Source organism: Mobula birostris, chromosome 16, assembly GCF_030028105.1.
Source record: "Mobula birostris isolate sMobBir1 chromosome 16, sMobBir1.hap1, whole genome shotgun sequence".
Lineage (NCBI taxonomy): Eukaryota > Metazoa > Chordata > Chondrichthyes > Myliobatiformes > Myliobatidae > Mobula > Mobula birostris.
Genome location: NC_092385.1, coordinates 2,093,179 through 2,107,849, shown reverse-complemented (window position 1 = coordinate 2,107,849; position 14,671 = coordinate 2,093,179). Strand labels below are relative to the sequence as shown.

Sequence of the window (14,671 nt, the reverse complement as noted above, 5' to 3'; positions counted from 1 at the left end):
TGACCAGCACCCGTCCCACTCAGCTACGGTCTGCATTTCACCTTACCCTCTCACTGTACCCGGCTTGTCCCTTCCCCCACTCCTTCGCCACCTCAACACTGTGTCATCGGGACACAGCAACACTAACAGGTATTTAATTCCAGGCGTGTTTGTACTTCGGGACGTGCCCTGGATCAAGTGGAGGAGAACTGCCCTTGCTCTGAGTTGTACACAGACGATCCTTTCGGTTGGGGTGTCTGAATGAGAACACACTGCCGTTACAGTGGTACTCACAGCTTGAGGTGTGTTGTATACCACCAGCTCCTAAAGAGGGTGCAACAGCAAAGTGGGTCACCGCTGTCTCTAACGTAAATAGACTTCTGTTTTCCCTCTGCTTCTACTGGGCCTTACGACCAATGAGGAATAGAGTGAAGCCTGTTATGATAACGTGGGATCACATAGTCAACCCTTCTATAGTAGGGAGTTACGTGTAACGTGGACTTGAACCAGCAGAGAATACGTGGGGATGGACATGTGTCAGTGGGCAGTTACACATATGTACCAGTAGGCAGTTACATGTGAATGGACATGTGTCGGGTAATTTCACGTGTACCGGGGGGAGTTACGTGTGAATGGACATGTGTCGGGTAATTTCACATATGTACCAGTGGGCAGTTACGTGTGAATGGACATGTGTCAGTGGGGAATTTCACATATGTACGGGGGGGGGGTGGAGTTTACGTGTGAATGGACATGTGTCGGGTAATTTCACATATGTACCAGGGAAACTTATGTGTGATCAGTGGGTAATTTCACATATGTACCGGGGGGGGGGGGGAGTTACGTGTGAATGGATGTGTGTCAGTGGGTAATTTCACATATGTACCAGTGGGCAGTTACGTGTGAATGGACATGTGTCAGTGGGTAATTTCACATATGTACCGGGGGGGAGTTTCGTGTGAATAGACATGTGTCAGTGGGGAATTTCACATAGGTACCGGGGAGAGTTATGTGTGATCAAACATGCTGAAGGCAGCCATGCTGATAGGTTAGTGCAGGTATAGAATATAAACCTTTATGGGAAATGTCTGTCTTGTTCCCACATCAGCAGCTTTAGGTGTTCCATCCAGGTCCAGTGGAAATCTTCGACTGTGACATCTGATTGCTGGATCACACCGCACACTTCTCTGTAGACCAGTCAGCCTCTGGGGTTCCGGCAGCAGGCTGGCACCAATATTCCTTTGTTTTCACTGTGTGTTAGTATCTCCCTTTGACAGGTCTCTTTGGGACTATATCTTATGATCTGTCTGCTAATAACTTGCTTTTGTGTGTATCCAACCCTTCCTGTGTCCTTGGCTGTTGAGCGTCTCTCTGTCTAAAGCCTCTGTATCCCCGGGTCTCCGGAGAATGTCCTCCCAGCAGCCGTAACCCGGTTATGTCTTCACTTCTGATTTTTGACTTGTGATGCACTGTGGAAGAGAGGATGGTTCTGTTTAAGGAGGTTGTATACAGAGGAGGAGATCCTGCTCTACGCTGGGCTAAGTATCTTGAGTTTGGAGTCTGATTAGAACTACGGTGCTCTGGGACTTCGGGAACCCACTATAACTTGTGCTCCTGTCTGCGTGCTTCATTCACAGAGATGCCTACCTCCTGGCACTGATCAACAGCACCACCAGTTTCTTCTCGGGCTTTGTCGTCTTCTCCGTGCTGGGCTTCATGGCGTCTGAACAAGGAGTGGACATCTCAAAGGTGGCAGAATCTGGTGAGAGCTTGCATGCCCCATGGGTGGTAGAACTGTCCTGAGTTCATCTACATCAACCTTGATGCACACCAGTGCTGCTCCTGTTTGCCTACATCAGGCACGTATCCCCTACACCTTTCCTATCCCTGTACCTGTCCACTTAAAACATTGGAGAAGAATTAGATCATTTGGCTGATTTATTATCCCTCTCAACCCCATTCTCCCCTCTTCTCCCCGTAACATGCCCTGACTAGTCAAGAACCTATCAACGTTCAGTTTAAATATAACTGCTTTGTACAGCCCAACTCTTATACTCAATGCTTTGGCCAATGAAGACAAACGTACCAAATACCAGCTTCACTGCCCTAGCCACCTGTGACGCTACTTTCAGACAAGGTCTCTATGTACATCAACACTCTCTAGGTCCCTGCCATTTACTCTGTACACCCGACCAGAGTCTGACTTTCCAAAGTACATGACCTCACACTGATCTGGACTAAATTTCAACTGCCACTATTCTGCCCAACTTTCTGCTAATCCAAGTCCCACTGTATTCTTGGACAACCTTCTTCACTGCCAACGACATGGCCAATTTTTGTATCACCTGCAAATTTACTAATCATTACCCCAATGTTCTCATCCAAATTTGGGACATTGACAGAGCTGGGCCAAGAAGTGACAGATGGAGTTCCATCGGAAAAAGTGTGAGGTGATTCTTGTGTGAAGGTCACGTGCGAAGGCAAAACAAAGGATTAATGATAGGATTCCTAACAGTGTGGATGAACAGAGGGACGTTGGGCATAGATCCCTCAAAGTTGCTGCACAAGCTGATAGGGTTGTTAAGAAGGTGTGTTGGCCAGTATAGTTGGGGGATTGAGTTCAAGAGTTGTAAGTAATGTTGCGACTCTATAAAACTTTGGTTAGACCGCACTTGGAATATTGTGTTCAGTTCTGGTCACCTCATTATAGGAAGGATGTGGAAGCTTTAGAGAGGGTGCAGAGGAGATTTACCAGGATGCTGCCTGGATTAGAGAGCATGTCTTATGGGGCTAAGTTGAATGAACTGGGGTTTTTCCCATTGGAGCGAAGGAGGATAATAGATTACTATAGAGATGTATAAGAGGTACAGGTAGAGTGGACAGCCAGGGTGGGAAGGGCTAATACAAAGGGGCATAATCTTAAGATGATTGGAGGAAAGTGGAGTGTGTCAGAGGTAGTTTTTTACACCGAGAGTGGTGGGTGTCAGGGTTGGTGTCAGAAGGAGACACATTACAGACATTTAAGAGACTCTTAGAGACATGGATGGCTGAAAAGTTGGGGGGCGATGTGGGAGGGAAGGTGTAGGTTGATCTTAGAGTAGATTAATAGGATGGCACAACATTGTGGGCTGAAGGGCCTGGACTGTACAGTACGGTTCTGTGTTCAATGTTCTAATAACTTCTATAATTTACAAGGGTCACAGAGCCGGTTCCTGCAGTGTACCGTTTGTTACACCCTTCAGTCAGAGAAAAATCCATCTGGCACTTCTCTGCCACTCCTACAGAGTAGACTGCCGAAAACCTCCCCAAATCACAGATCCACAAAATGAGAAGACATGGTTTTAGGGTCAGGGAGGGAGAGAAGTTCGTAGGGGATCTGCTGCTTGTTTCAGATGTCCAAGTTGTGGCAACAGTTCCCTTTCACCTCATTAGTTCTCTGAAACAACTTGGAATCCTACATCCATTTTACTTCTGTGAGGGCGTGGACATTTTTCCTCCTCCTTGCTTGTGGAGGTCAGAGTCTCCTGGAAAGTGGAGCGTAGCTGGAAGACACTGCCAGAGAGAACAGTGGAAGCAGAGTCTCTGAAGGACTTTAAAAGGTGCCTGGACGAGCTCTTGAATTACTGAGACTCAGAGGACTCGGGAAGTGGGATTAGGATGGACAAGTGCACATCGGTCAGTGTGATTGTAGTGAGTGGAATGGCCTGTTAGACTCATATCGAAATACAAGATGGACAAAGACCCTTCAGCCCATCCAGTCTATCCACCCAGGCTAGTCATAATTCCCTGCAACCTGCCCATTTCCCTCCCAGGCGCACCCCTGCATGTATCTGTCCGAGTGCTGCTTAAATGACACTATTGTACCTCCCTCAACCACTTCCTCGTTCCGTATACTCACCACCTTCTGTGTGAAAAAGTTATCATTCAGCTCCCTGTTAAATCCTTCCCCTCTCATCCTAGTTTTGCCCCCAGTTTTGGTTTCCCCTACCCTAGGGAAAAGATTGTTACTGTCCATCATATCTCTGTCTCTTATAATTTTAAACATGTCTGTAAGGTTTCCCCTCACTCTCCTACCTTCCAAGGAATAAGGACCCAGCCTGGACGACCTCTCCCTATAACAGGTCCTCTGGTTCTATAAGCTCCTCGTAAATCTGACAGCCCTAAAACAGTGACCGAAACTATACAGCAAGTGTGGTCCTGCCAATGATTCAGACAACTGTAACATCGCTTCCCAATTCCTACACTGTCCTAGACACTGCCATAGGACACGAAGGCCATCTTAGCTGAGGTGGCCAGGTCACAGGTTTCATGCTTTGACCTTTCAAGGTATTGAACTTCTCCTCTGTTATGGTAGAACATTTACTGTCTTTGATAAATTATTGAATGCTGGGTGAAACCAGTCAAGGGATAGAGACCTTGGGCACCTCGTTCCACACTTCCAGCACCCTGTGGCTCCCTGTCCCACACTCTCACACCCTCTGTCACCCCGTCCTGCACTGTCACACCCCCTGACAGCCTGGCCCACACTCTCACCCTCTGTCTCACACACACACACACACAGACTCAAACAGACACACACACAAACAGACGCAGACACACAGTCACACACACAGAGACACACAGGTACATACAGACACACACAAGGACACAGTCATACAAACACACATACACATGCACACACACACTCTCACGCACAAAGAAACACACAGACACACAAACACACACACACATTCCACACACACACACACGAACACAGTCACATAGACACACACACCCCCACACACAAGGACGGACACACCACACACACAGCCACGGGGACACGGACACACACACACATACACACACGGACACAGTCACATAGACACACACACACACCACACACATACATATACGGACACACACGCACACTGACTCAGACACACACACACACACACAGACACACAGACGGACGGACACACAGATACACATAGGCACATGGGTACGAGCAAGGACGAATGCCAATACATACTCTCATGTGGCAGGAATTTAACTCAACATGCATGGAGTTCCCGTCCTCCCTCACTGAGGTGTGACTTGGGGTGATGGTTTGGGATTGGAGATAGGGTGGGGACATGTAAGGGTTGAGGGAGAGGGTTGGAGTGCTGGTTGGGTGTGAGGATGTGAGGACTAACACCAGCTCTCTCCCCAGGCCCTGGCCTGGCCTTCATCGCCTACCCCAAGGCCGTCACTCTGATGCCAATTGCCCCTCTCTGGGCCGCCCTCTTCTTCTTCATGCTGCTGGTCCTAGGACTCGACAGTCAGGTGGGTCACCTGTCTCATAGCCCCTCCCAGCTGTTCACCTCCCCCCCCCCACCCGACCCAGCAGCGTGGTACTGGGGGAGGGTCAAGGTGTCGGCTGTGCCGCTCTGAGGGATCTACCCCGCTTCTGCTACGAACTGTGGGGTGTTTGGGGGCCAGCTGAGAGAGAGTCTCACAGTATTTGGGGGGTTACTGAGAGAGAGTCACACAGTATAGGGGAGAGAGAGTAACACAGTATTGGGGCGAGAGAGTCACACAGTATTGGGGGGGGTTACTGAGAGAGAGTCACACAGTATTGGGGAGAAAGTCTCACAGTATAGGGGAGAGAGAGTCTCACAGTGTTGGGGGGGTTACTGAGAGAGAGTCACACAGTATAGGGGAGAGAGTCTCACAGTATAGGGGAGAGAGAATCTCACAGTATAGGGGAGAGAGAATCTCACAGTATAGGGGAGAGAGAGTCACACAGTATTGGGGAGTTACTGAGAGAGAGTCACAGTATTGGGGAATTTGTGAGAGAGAGTCACACAGTACTGGGGAGTTACTGAGAGAGAGAGAAACACAGTATTGGGGGGTTTCTGAGAGAGAGTCACACAGTATTGGGGGGTTTCTGAGAGAGAGTCACAGTATTGGGGAGTTACTGAGAGAGAGAAACACAGTATTGGGGAGTTACTGAGAGAGTCACACAGTATATGTTGGGGGGATGTTACTGAGAGAGTCACACAGTATAGGGGGGGTTACTGAGAGAGAGTCACAGTATTGGGGAGAGGAAGTAACACAGTATTGGGGAGGGAGAGTCACGCAGTATTGGGGAGTTACTGAGAGAGAGTCACACAGTATATGTTGGGGGGATGTTACTGAGAGAGTCACACAGTATTTGTGGGGGGTTTCTCACTGAGGGAGTGTGACGGGCTGGTCTATGAACTGGTGGACGGATGCTCAGTAAGATGTGTGCTCTGTGCAGTTTGTGGGTGTGGAAGGATTCATAACCGGCCTGATGGATCTGCTGCCAGCCTCAATGGCCGGAACCATCCGCAGGGAGCTGGTGGTCGCCATCTGCTGCCTCATCTGTTTCCTCATCGACCTCTCCATGGTGACAAACGTAAGTCATGGGGGTTGGGGTTCAGCTCAGGGTGAGTGTGTGCATGTGATAGAAAGGGTGGGGTGAATTTGGCAGAGGGGTGGATGTGGGGAGGAAGGTTTTGGGGTGTGGGGTGTAAGCGTGAGGGCTGAGGGACTGAGGGTGAGTCCTGGGGGCTGAGGGTGTGTGAGGGAATGAGGGAGAAAGTGTGAGGGAATAAGGGTGAGTGTGTGGGGTACAGAGAGTGAGTGTGCGTGTGACTGGGGGTGAGTGTGCAAGGGACTGGGGGTCAGTGTGCGTGAGACTGAGAGTGAGTGAGGGACTGAGGGTGAATGTGGGGTTGAGGGTGAGCTGGGTGAGTGTAGGGTTGGGTGTTGGGGTTGAGGATGGGGATGAGGATGTTGGTACAGGGTGTCGAACAGTGGGGAAATGCTCTGTCCGGCTGCATTTCCCTCTGTCTCAGGACCTGAGTCCAGCCAGTGATCTCACAGGAACAGGCACAGTCACCTTCAGTCCCACGCACGCCCACCCCCACCCCCACCCCCAGACGGGGATTTGTGTGCAGTCAGTGTGATGGGGAGATGGCTGTGGGGCGAGTGGGAACACACTCACTCAGGGTGAGGAGTGGTGAGCACTGCGCACAGTTCTCCAGGTGAGGTACTCTGCTCAACTCTCCCCTACTGTGCCCTGCTTCCCACCCCCTGCTATGCTAGACTAAACTCTCCTGAACAGTGCTTTCAAACCTCCCTGCCCCTCCAGGTTCGGTACATTCCTTCCCTCCTGTCCGTGAGGGGAGCCCAATGATCCAAGCACCCGAAGCCCTCCTGCGTGTACCAGCTCCTCAGCCACACTTGGAATGGTACTGTCGTCCTGTCTCTTCAAAGGCTGACATTAAGCAGGCATTCGAGGTACTGACCGTCAGCATCAGCAAACAGGGAACTGCCGTGCCCGATGCTTTTCAAATCATTGTTAGGGACTTCAGTCAGGGTTATTTGAAGAAATCTCTGCCCACTTATTGTCAACATGTCACCTGCAGCATGAGAGTCCCAACACACTCGACCACTGTGGTATTGCCATTAAGAACTCCTACTGTTCCATGCCTTGACCACCAGAGGCTATAGGGCAACACTCCACAGATTCGAAGGACAGAGGCAGAGTGGCTACGGGATTGCTTCGAGTAAGTGAACTTGGCCCTGTTCAAGGACTCACCCGTGGATCTGAACAAATACACTACAGTTGTCACGACTTTCTAAAACCGGTCGTGGACGAGTGTGTCCCCATTCAGAGTCTCCCCCAACCAGAAGCTCGGAATGAACAGTGAGATCTGCAATCTGCTGAGGCCCAGATCAGAGGCATTCAGGTCTGACAACTTTAAGAAAGTTACAAAAGGTCCAGGTATGACCTCTGGAAAGCCACCTCACGTGCGAAGGTCCAGGTCCAAACCAAAGGAATCAATGAAGGATGTTTAACGGCTGTGGAAGAACTTGCAAGCTACCATGTCCTACGAAGTGAAACCAAGCAACATAGGTGTCAACAGGGCTTCACTTCCAGATGAGCTCAATGCCTTCTGTGTTCACTTTGTCAGTCAAAACGTGGAGGAACCATCACGTACTCCCACAGCCCCCGAAGATCCTGTGATCCCAGACTCTGAGGCCAATGTGAGAGCATCCTTCAGAGAGTAAACTCGTGGAAAGCATCCAGCGCAGACTGTGTACCCGGCTGAGTACTAAAGATCAGTGCTGATCAACTGGCTGGAGCGTTCACCAAGAACTTTGTCCTCTGGCTTCGGCAGTCTGAAATACCCTCCTGCTTCAGGCAGGCTATCGTGGTGACCTGCCGTAATGGCTATATCCAGTCGCACTTACATCCACAGTGATGAAGTGTTTGGAAAGGTTGGTGATGAAACATATCAACCCCTACCTGAGGAGCAACTCGGATCCACTCCAATGTGCCTACCTTCACTAAAGCTCAAACCACTCTTCACTCAACCCAGGATGCTCTTCATTGCCTACAGCTTGCCATTCAACACAATCATTCTCTCAAAACTGAACAATAAATCTCCAGGACCTGGCCTTAATAGCTCCTTCTGCAACTGGATTCTTACTTTCCTCACATGTAGGCCCCAGTCAGTTCAGATTGGCAACAACATCTCCTCCACAATCTCCATCAGCACAGGAACACCACAGGGCTGTGTGCTTAGCCCCTGCTCTACTCACTTTACACCTGTGACTGTGTGGCTGAGCTCAGCTCCATCTCCATATTTAAGTTTTGTTGTCATAGGCCCAAACAGAGGCGGTGACGAATCAACCTATAGGAGGGAGATTGAACAATCTGGCTGAGTGGTGCCTTAACAACAACTTCTTACTCAATGTCAGCAAGGCCCAGGAGCTGATTATTGACTGCAGGAGGAAACTGGAGGTTTACAACCCAGTCCTTATCAGGGGATCAGAGGTGGAGAGGGTCAGCAACTTTAAATTCCTCAGTGCTCACATTTCAGAGGATCTGTTCTGGATCAGCATGCCAGTGCCATTACGAAGAAAGCACAGCAGCACCTCTACTTTCTTAGAAGCTTGTGAAGATTTGGCATGTCATCTAAAACTTTGACAAACTTCTATAGATGTGTGGTGGGAAGTGCATTGACTGGTTGCGTCATAGCCTGGTATGGAGACACCAATGCTCTTGAACTGGAAATCCTACAAAAAGTACTGCCTATGGCCCAGTTCACCACAGGTAAAGCCCTCCCCACCATTGAGCACATCTACAAGCAGCTCTGTCACAAGAAAGCTGCATCCATCAAGGATCCCCACCATCCAGGCTCTGTTCTCTTCTTGCTGCCTTTTGTTATTATTATTTCTTTTTTCCCTTTTTTGTACTTGCATGGTTTTATTGTCTTTTGCATGTTGGTTGGGTGCAGTCTTCATTAATGCCATTGGGTTTCTCGTATTTACAGTGAATCTCAGGGTTGTAACTGCTGACATATATATACTTTGATAATGAATCTACTTTGAACTTCCCTCACTAACAGGTGGTACATGGGAGTAATCCTGAGATAACAACACTAGAACTCCTGCTTTTTAACTTTGTTTATCTCCCTAAATTTTATTTGCAAGATCTCACCTTCCTTCTTGCCTGTGTCATTAGTACCAATGTGGACCAGGACCTCTGCCTGCTCACATTCCAAATGCCCTGTGCCTGTCCTGAAATATTCCTGACCCTGGCATCAACACACCATCTTGGAGTTTTGTTCGTAGCTTCAGGAGCCCATCTGTGCCCCTGACTATAGAGCCCCCCGTCACAATTACTGGCCCAGATGTTGTCCTGCCCTCTTGTACAACAAAGCCAGTGCTGGGTGGTCTGGTTATTGTCTCCAAAAGGTGTAGGTGTTAGGAGGGGCTGGTCCGCGGGAGTCTTCTGCACTGCCTGTCCTGGTGGTCTCCTTCTACCGGACTGGTCATGTGTCAGGTCCACCTGTTTGCAACTCTCTCTGCCCCCTTGAGTCCCTCACTGGGTCCCGCTGGACCTGAGAGGAGCTGTGGACAGATACACTGCTAGCAGACAGGAGATCCCAGTCCGTAGCCACTCAGCTCACCCGCCCCGCACTGCAGCGTCCATCAGTGGCCACGGTGGGTGGGGAGATAATTCTGGTGACAGCGCCTGCTGGAGAGTTGAATGGTTTGCTGGTGGTCAGTCCTGTAATTGTTGCTCTGTTCTGTGACAGGGGGGGATGTACATCTTCCAACTCTTCGACTACTACTCGGCCAGCGGCATCACCCTGCTCTGGCAGGCTTTCTGGGAGTGTGTCGTTGTCGCCTGGGTCTATGGTGAGTCCTCTCATGTCAAGACAACTGGCTCCTCCATTTTCATCTACCTCATCCCGTCCCCCTGCACATAAAGATAAAGATTTTGTAAAGATTAGAATTATTTATCACATGAACATTGAAACATCAAAACACACGGTGAAATGCATTGGTTTGTGTCAACGAGCAACACAGTCCAGCGTGCGTTGTGCTGAGGACAGCCCGCAAGTGTCACCGTGACCCTGGTGCCAATGTAACATGCCTACAACTCACTAACCCTTTAATCTGCATGACTTTAGACCGCGCGAGGAAACCCGCATCGTCACGGGAAGAACGTATAGACAGCGGCAGAAACTGATCCCCAATCACTGGCACTGTAAAGTGGCATGCCAGTGGTTAGGCCACCGTGCTGCCCCTCTGTCTCTCTATTCCCCCCCCCCATTCCCTGTCTGTCCATGGTCCATATCTCCCCCATTCCCTGTCTGTCCATGGTCCATATCCCCCCCATTCCCTGTCTGTCCATGGTCTATATCCCCCCCATTCCCTGTCTGTCCATAGTCCATATCCCCCATTCCCTGTCTGTCCATGGTCCATATCCACTCCCCCCATTCCCTTTCTGTCCGTGGTCCATATCCCCCCCATTCCCTGTCTGTCCATGGTCCATACCCCCCATTCCCTGTCTGTCCGTGATCCATATCCCCCCATTCCCTGTCTGTCCATGTTCTATATTCCCCCCCATTCCCTGTCTGTCCGTGGTCCATATCCACTCCCCCCATTCCCTGTCTGTCCATAGTCCATATCCCCCATTCCCTGTCTGTCCATGGTCCATATCCACTCCCCCCATTCCCTTTCTGTCCGTGGTCCATATCCCCCCCATTCCCTGTCTGTCTGTGGTCCATATCCCCCCATTCCCTGTCTGTCCATGGTCCATATCCCTCCATTCCCTGTCTGTTCATGGTCCATATCCCCCCATTCCCTGTCTGTCTATGGTCCATATCCCCCCCCCCCATTCCCTGTCTGCCCATGGTCCATATCCCCCCATTCCCTGTCTGTCCATGGTCCATATCACCCCCATTCCCTGTCTGTCTATGGTCCATATCCCCCCCCCATTCCCTGTCTGTCCGTGGTCCATACCCCCCCATTCCCTGTCTGTCCATGGTCCATATCCACTCCCCCCATTCCCTGTCTGTCTATGTTCCATACCCCCATTCCCTGTCTGTCCATGTTCTATATTCCCCCCCACTCCCTGTCTGTCCGTGGTCCATATCCACTCCCCGCCATTCCCTGTCTGTCTATGTTCCATATCCCCCATTCCCTGTCTGTTCATGGTCTTGCCGATGTGTCTGTGTAATTGTTGCTGTTGTATTTGCCTCCACCACTAACCCTGGCAACCCGTTCCAGGCACCCACCACTCCATGTTAAAAAAATTACTTTGTCTATGAATCTTATTTAAACTAACACTCCCCCGCCACCCCACCCCCATCACCCTTCGTCCTAACTAGTCTTCTACCCTGGGCAAAATACTCCAACTGCCTACCCTATCTAGTCCTCTCATAACTTTATAAACTTCTATCAGGCCACATCTATTCAGGTGCAGAGAAGACCCACTCACAAACCTCACGCACAGAGGCAGGCCTCCAACCCCAGACTAGGCCGCCTCTATGCCTCCAAACTCCAGTCCCAGGCCTAGGCCTACACTGTCATACTCTCAGGCATCGGCCTTTGGACTTCCGGACCAGGCAACCTCAGGAGCTATGACCACCAGGACTTGACTTCCAGCCCATTCCCTTATCCGAATTGCCCGTCCATTTACTGGGAATCGTCCTTGCCGTAGGGGGAGGGGGGGCTGTGACGGGGTGAACACCGACCTTTTCCTCCTCTGGCCCTCAGGTGCGGAGCGTTTCATTGGAGACATCACCCGGATGATCGGCTACCGTCCCTTTCCCTGGATAAAGTGGTGCTGGCTGTTCATCACACCCTGTGTCTGCGTGGTGAGTGAAGACCCCGACTCCCCTACCCAGGCTGCGACACCGAGAGCCCATTGGGGTGGCCAAGAATCACCCTCACCACAGGCTGTGAAGAGCTCAGCGATAAGTCCCTAAATTCCCGTTTAGACCGCACTGTGGTCAGTTCTCATCACCTCATTGAGAAGCTTTAGGAAGGGTGCGGAGAAGATTTACCAGGATGCGGCCTGGATTAGAGAGCGTGTCTGATGAGGATAGGCTGAGCGAGCTGGGCCTTTTCCCTTTGGAGTGAAGGAGGAAGACAGGAGACTTGATAAAGGTGTATGAGAGTTACCGATAGACTGGACAGAGGGTGGAAATGGTTCATACAAAGGGGCAGAACTTGAAGGCAGGTGATGGAGGAAAGTATAGGGGGATGTCAGAGGAAGGTTTTTCACACCAGGAGTGGGTGTGAGGGACTCTGGTAGCAAAGGCAGATAAATTAAGGGCGTTTAAGAAATTCTTATATAGACACCCGGATGATAGAAAAATGGAGGGTTCTGTAGGAGGGGAGGGTTATAATACTAGAGTAGCTTAAAAGCAACCTACCTGGACATCAGAAGTTTGAGAGGAGGGATTTCCCTCGGATCCACTGCCTGTGGATTGCGGCAGTGTAACTGAGCTTCGGCCAGCAACCAGTCCTGAACTGGAGGGGGACCAATATCCTCGCGGGAGGGTTTGCTAATGTTTGGTGGGGCTTCAACTAGAGTTTCAGGGATGGGACCCAGAGTGCCAGAACAGTTAGTGGAGAGGTTGTGGAGGCAGATTTTGTTAAGACCTCAGACAAAGTCAGGAATCAAAAGGTTGAGCATAGTGTGACTAGTGTTCTGAACTGTGTCTATTTCAATGCAAGCAGTATTGTAGGAAAGGCAGATGAGCTCAGGACATGGATCAACACCTGGAATTATGACGTTGTAGCCATTAGTGAGACTTGTTTGCAGCAGGGGCAGGACTGGCAGCTCAGTGTTCCGGGGTTCCATTGTCTTAGATGTGACGGAGTTGGGGGGGGGGGATTAAAGGAGGAGGGTGGCGTTGCTAGTCAGGGAAAATGTCACGGCAGTGGTCAGTCAGGGCAGACTGGAGAACTCGTCTAGTGATGCGTTATGGGTGAAAAGCAGACATAAGAAAGTTATGAGCACATTAATGAGGCTATATTACAGAGCACCCAACAGTCTGGGGGACTTAGAGGAACAAATTTGTAGAGAGATCGCGGACTGTTGCAAGAAACATGAGGGTGTTATAGGAGGTGATTTTAACTTTACACATATTGACTGGAAATCCCATACTGTAAAAGTACTAGATGGGGTAGAGTTTGTCAAATATGTTCAGGAAAGTTTCCTTAATCAGTACGTAGAAGTCCCAAAGAGAGAGTTTGCAACACTTGATCTGATATTGGGGAATGAGACAGGGTAGGTAACAGCAGTTCACGCAGGGGAACACTTTGCATCCAGTGACCACAATGCCGTCAGTTTCAAAGTAAGTATGCAAAAAGATAGGTCTGGTCCACGTGTTGAGATTCTGAATTGGAGAAAGGCCAGTTTTGATGGTATCAGAAATGATCTGGCAAGTGTGGTTTGGGACAGGTTGTTTTCAGGCAAAGGTGTACTTGGAAAGTGGAAAGTCTTCGAAAACGAAACGTTAAGAGTATGAAGGTTGTATGTGCCTGTCAGAATAAAGGGTAAAGATAACACGTGTAGGGAACCTTGGTCTTCAAAGATAGAGAGGCCCTGGTTAAGAGACAAAAGGAGGTGCATAGCATGCATAGGCCGGTAGGGACAAATGAGGTGCCTCTGGGGTACAAGAAATGCAAGGGAACACTTAAGAAAAAAATCAGGAAGGCTAAAAGAAGGCATGAAGTTACTCTAGCAGATAAGGTGAAGGATTCTACAGATATGTTAAGAGCATAAGGATTGAAAGGGACAAAATTGGTCTTCTGGAAGACCAGAATGGTAAGGAGATAGGGGAAAGATCTTAAATGCATTCTTTGCATCTGTATTTACTTGGGAGACAGATACAGAGTCTATAGAAGTGAGGCAAAGCAGCATCAACTTCATGGACCCTGTACAGATTAGAGAATGAGGTGTTTCCTACCCTGAGGCCAATGAGGGTGGATAAATCTCCAGGGCCTGACAAGGTGTTCCTTTGGACCCTGTGAGAGGCAAGTGCAGAAATTGCTAGGGCTCTAGCAGAGATATTTAAAACATCCTTAGGGACAGGAGAGGTACCAGAGGATTGGGCAATAGCCGATGCTGTTCTGCTGTTTAAAAAAGGCTCTAAGCCGAAACCAGGAAATTATATGCCAGTGAGCCTGACATCAGTTGTGGGAAAGTTATTGGAGAGTATTCTAAGGGACTGAAGTAAAAGTATTTGGATAGATATGGTCTCATTAAGGGTAGTCAGCGTGGCTTTGTGTGGTAGGTCATATCTAACCTATCTTAGAGTTTTTTTGAGGAAGTTAGCAGAATCAGGAAGTTATCACTGGCATGTGTCGTGAAATGTGGTCATCAGGAAAGTGG

The 14,671-nt window shown here is 49.6% G+C and overlaps 1 protein-coding gene across 2 annotated transcripts in view; it reads left to right on the top strand.

The window, feature by feature from the left end:
- The window catches only part of LOC140210934 (sodium- and chloride-dependent creatine transporter 1-like), a 97,539-nt gene that overhangs the window by 76,059 nt on the left and 6,809 nt on the right, over positions 1-14,671 (top strand). For both annotated transcript variants that reach the window (XM_072280205.1, XM_072280204.1), the window contains 5 exons: positions 1,617-1,741; positions 5,168-5,280; positions 6,239-6,376; positions 10,074-10,176; positions 12,043-12,143. In XM_072280205.1, the coding sequence (XP_072136306.1) occupies positions 1,617-1,741; positions 5,168-5,280; positions 6,239-6,376; positions 10,074-10,176; positions 12,043-12,143 (580 nt within the window). The remainder of the gene's footprint in view (positions 1-1,616; positions 1,742-5,167; positions 5,281-6,238; positions 6,377-10,073; positions 10,177-12,042; positions 12,144-14,671) is intronic.